The 4425-nt window shown below is 33.4% G+C and overlaps 1 protein-coding gene across 3 annotated transcripts; it reads right to left on the bottom strand.

Moving 5' to 3' along the window:
* Window positions 1–400: 400 nt before the first annotated feature.
* Window positions 401–3870, bottom strand: LOC115768041 (piezo-type mechanosensitive ion channel component-like). 3 transcript variants are annotated; one of them, XM_030712465.1, is made up of 6 exons: window positions 3770–3870; window positions 3437–3720; window positions 3159–3385; window positions 2976–3102; window positions 899–1018; window positions 401–847 (listed from the first exon to the last, which is right to left on the bottom strand). In XM_030712465.1, exons 2-6 carry the CDS (start codon window positions 3667–3669, stop codon window positions 412–414), a joined length of 1143 nt encoding a protein of 380 aa, XP_030568325.1. In that variant the 5' UTR covers window positions 3670–3720; window positions 3770–3870; the 3' UTR covers window positions 401–411. The 3 variants fall into 3 exon arrangements, 2 of the variants coding, with proteins under 2 accessions (XP_030568325.1, XP_030568324.1); XM_030712464.1 differs by having other exon boundaries at window positions 3437–3698; XR_004018466.1 differs by lacking the exon at window positions 2976–3102 and having other exon boundaries at window positions 3437–3698.
* Window positions 3871–4425: the final 555 nt, after the last annotated feature.

The following is a 4425-nucleotide window of genomic DNA, read 5'->3' as shown; positions in this document are numbered from 1 at the left end:
TGAGGCAACTACAGTGAAAATTTCGTCTTCTCCTTTTAGAGCTAGAGTCACCAAATAAGACATCGCAAATCAAGTATTTTAAATCTTATAGAAACTTTTGTTGAAAAAAGATTAATAGCCAGTCTACGTGTGATGGAAAGGTGGCAAGAGTGGTAGGTTGTCTCTTTAGCCTCTGATGGCCTTAATCCTTCACGGGCCACTCATACCTATACATTTATTATAGGGGACAGTGCTAACCAGAATATTTATAGCTCGTTCTACGTTGATATACAAGATTATTATTTAAAATGTGTGTAGCTCATGAAGTCTCCGTATTTTGTACTAAGTATATACCAACAACATTTGTACAAAACATCCCGTTTTTAACCATTTTCAAAGAGTTCAGGGTGTAACAAATGTATTTAATTCACTTCAGTTAGTAGTTAGTTGGTTATATAAACTGTTTTTAAGCAAAATAAAATTTGTTGTTGTACTTGCCATCATAACTATGTTGAGCAGTATATAGCTATTTTTATATATGAATGATGTTAGGTCACAAATCATATAAAAGAATTGTTCCACAGTGGATGGTTTCTCATTATTAACTGCTATAATCTCATTTTGCCCAGGCTGCCGAATTAATTGATGTGGCTGATCATCAGGCTTTGGACCAATTTTCATTCGCATTGTAGTAAAAATTAACTTGTATCGTCTATGGTGTATTATATTGAGTGCTATAACAAAATAAGCCCACATCAATGCAACTGGACTCAGATATGAATCCACATGTATTTCATTATTTAGTTTAAATATCATGCCGTTCCAATTTCGATTGAAAAGTAAAAGTAGCGCTTCCAAGCCCATAATGCTGTAATTTGTGTATGATGAACGTTTACAGTTATAAAAGCTCTGAACTTACCGCGCCCATATTGATTCGCTATTTAAATAGCTCTGTATTACTGGCAGCTGATATGAAACAAAACAAATTATTTGTACTGATAAGGATATGGCAACAACGATAAGTGGATAATGCATACCGCTGAAAATAATAATGGTTATTGCAGTTTAAAAACAAGTAAGAGGCTCTGGTCGGGAGTTCCCGACTAGGGGATACCCTGAACCCTTCTACCTACACCTAATGCAGATCGCGCTTTGTACTCGTTTTCTGTAGCAGTAATTAAAATTAAAACAAAATAGAGTTTCTTCAATTCGAACCCGTAAGAGACAAAACGACTTACCGCCCCCTGTACTCAACTACCATACTACTAATTAACCCTTAGCGGGAAAACAACGAAATAGAAAAGCAACACATACACACAGAGTACAATAAAGTCCCAATTGCAATGGTGTTGATAAAATTCAAGAATGACATGAATGTGAGAACATGTATTCTTGCAACTTGCGCTAGCTACACCAACCTCGTGGGCAGCCAAAACATATTTTCTTTAATAACTTCTGTGTTTCTTAACCGAATTTTCAACAGTAGATCTTTTTGTACTATAGAATTTTCTTGTATTTTAAAAGAGACAATTGCACTAAAATTGTGGCTTTCATTGGTGAGAAAAACTAATGCGGTCGCAGATGCTTCCTTCTGGCTGTTACATACATACATATTTGCAAAAATACATTTTACCCTTCTTACCCATTTTTAATGGGTTCAGGGTATAATAAGGTAACATTATCGTGGTAGAAGGTTTAAAAAATGTATAACACAGAGAGAATTATTCTCAGATCCCATTTTTGTAAACACTTGATTAAGGTATGACAGTTTATTTGTCTGTATGCTTCTGTGTGAATTAGACTCTAAAAGACTCTAAAAGCAAAAAAAACTTGACAAAGATGCGTCTGCTTCGTGCAGGCAGTACACATGTCGCAATCGGATGATTCGGACCAGTAAATGACGGACTTTTCGGCAAACATATATAGCAATTGTAATTTCGACTGTTACACGTATCAGAAAAACTTTACATTATTAAACTTTCTATCGAAAAGCTCAATTGGGAGCAGTATTTAAATTAATGTTAATATAAACAAAAAGTATATAAATATAAAACGAGAAAGAAAGGCTATCTTCGGCACGCCGAAGATCTAATACCCTTGCAGACCCAACCTTTTTATAATGCTAATAGTGCATTGCCCGTATCTAAGAAGCACAGGGAAAATAGTTAATGCCGAGTTTGGTCAAGACATCTTGAAAAACAAAATGTTTTGTCATACAAAAACTTAATTTTCGACCGATCGTTCCTATGGCAGCTATATGATATAGTGTTCTGATCTTAATAGTATTTTGCATATATATGAGGAGCATAGTAAAACTAATAAATGCCGAGTTTGGTCAAGATATCTTGAAAAACAAAATGTTTTTTTATACAAAAACCTAATTTTCGACCTATGGCAGCTATATGATATAGTGGTCCGATCTTAATAGGATTTTGCATATATATGAGGAGCTTAGTAAAACTAATAATTGCCGAGTTTGGTCAAGATATCTTGATAAACAAAATGTATTTTCATACAAAAACTTAATTTTCGACCGATCGTTCCTTATGCAGCTATATGATATAGTGGTCCGATCTTAATAGAATTTTGCATATATATGAGGAGCTTAGTAAAACTAATAATTGCCGAGCTTGCGCAAGATATCTTGATAAACAAAATGTTTTTTCATACAACAACTTAATTTTCGACCAATCGTTCCTATATCAGCTATATGACATAGTAGTCCGATCCAGCTGGTTTTAACATATGTGCTTCGTGAAAGAGGGACTTCTGCAAAGTTTTATTAAGATAGCTTTAAAACTGAGAGACTAGTTCGCTTAGAAACAGACAGACGGACAGACGGACATGGCTCTATCGACTCGGCTGTTGATGCTGAGATGTCTCCTTCTATGCGTTACACATTTCATGACAAAATTATAATACCCTCTGCAAGGGTATAAATATATGCTATATATTCAAAAGTATATATACTCTAATATATCTCTAATTATAAATACCAGTTAAACTGTCGGTATAGGGCCCAATAAGTGCCAGCCACAATAAATATCATGAAGTATAAGCTGCCAGGTAATGATGGTCTTAAGGTGGCAGCAACATAGAGAACGATTAAGGAAAAAATTGGAGCTGCAAAAGAATAAATTAATTACTTTTTTTAATGCCTAAAAACAAGTTATGCTTACACGTTTTTAGCACAGATCGAATATAAGCAATTATTAAGAGGCGGTTAATTTCAGAATATCGTAAATTTGTTACAGGTTCATTATTATATTCCACAGGCATTTCGGAATCCTTATAGTCTTTCGATTGAGAATTTTTTTTAGCCGATAAAACGATAAAAACAAGTACAATCAAGGCCATAATCGTTACCATTATATCTGGTAGAATCCAATGGAATATTGCAATAGCCCTATACGAAATGGTTCTTAAAGCTTCAAAATAAATTTGTAATGTCGCTTACCGCAATCCCATGAAATTCACGAACCCCACTTGGCGTAAAATAATTGTTATTGATGGTTTTATATCCATATAAGGAAACAATAAATTGAAAAAGTTAATTAAGAGATGGCCAATAGCAAATATTGCGCTCAATATACAAGTAAAAACCAAATAAAATTTTAACAGACTGCGTTGAAAGTAGCTTTTAGTTTGCAAAAGCCAAGGTGACACAAAGAACATAATTAGATAGATCATTGAGAGGGCGACAGGCCGTGATAACGAAGCTGTGTATACGTCAAATAATAGCTTTAAAAATTCTATGTTAATTACGGTATATATAAATTATATATCTTACCAATTATTAATGTAAATGGAAGTAACAAACGCACTAAAGTAAATAATATCAGTTCTGCCATTTTATTATGTATATGCAGATGAACAGCTGTTCTATTGAGATTTTTATTATTATATTTATTTTAAGATTAATGAACTTATAAGCTTACAATAATTGAGAAGCTTACTGGGTTTAGTTTTATAAGCCTGCAGGGGTATTTCATTATTAATTTATTATTATACTTATACGGTTCTCAATAAGTATAGGCCGGCATTTGCCCGTGACACGTATAAAATAAATGTTTTGAAAAACCTTTGAAAATCATGTTGAAACTAATCGGACGGTAAATAAACAGCTTTTCCTCCAATTTACCACTGTTGCGGTTGGAATTCCCCACATCGTTAAAACACGTATTCATTAAGTTTTTACTGTATAGCTTTAAAAATAATTTTGAAGCAAATCGGAAAAAAAAATTAAAACCACCAAATCATCTTTGAAGTGCACGTTTTTCGCCATTTTTCCATACTTGCGGGTGGAATTTCCCAAGCCGCTAAAACTCGTATTCATTAAGTTCTTATGTAGAGCTCTGAAAATAAGTTTGAAGAAAATCAGACAAAACTTAAAACTGCACCAAAAAAATATTATAATCGCATTTCTACCGAGGATGCTTTGATTCT

The sequence above is a fragment of the Drosophila novamexicana genome, unplaced genomic scaffold, assembly GCF_003285875.2.
Source record: "Drosophila novamexicana strain 15010-1031.04,08,12 unplaced genomic scaffold, DnovRS2.1 tig00001558-arrow-arrow-pilon, whole genome shotgun sequence".
In the NCBI taxonomy this organism is placed as follows: domain Eukaryota; kingdom Metazoa; phylum Arthropoda; class Insecta; order Diptera; family Drosophilidae; genus Drosophila; species Drosophila novamexicana.
The sequence above is the reverse complement of the archived record's forward strand: the minus strand, read 5'-3'. Positions and strand labels throughout refer to the sequence as shown.

Excerpts from the sequence above, each read along its gene's own strand:
- LOC115768041 (XM_030712464.1), bottom strand. The coding sequence starts at position 3,830 with ATGGCAGAACTGATATTATTTACTTTAGTGCGTTTGTTACTTCCATTT. Across the intron at positions 1,019-2,975 it reads CTATACCGACAGTTTAACTG|CGGTATGCATTATCCACTTA; the intron begins GTATTTATAATT and ends TATTATTTTCAG. Across the intron at positions 848-898 it reads AGCGAATCAATATGGGCGCG|CATTATGGGCTTGGAAGCGC; the intron begins GTAAGTTCAGAG and ends CACAAATTACAG.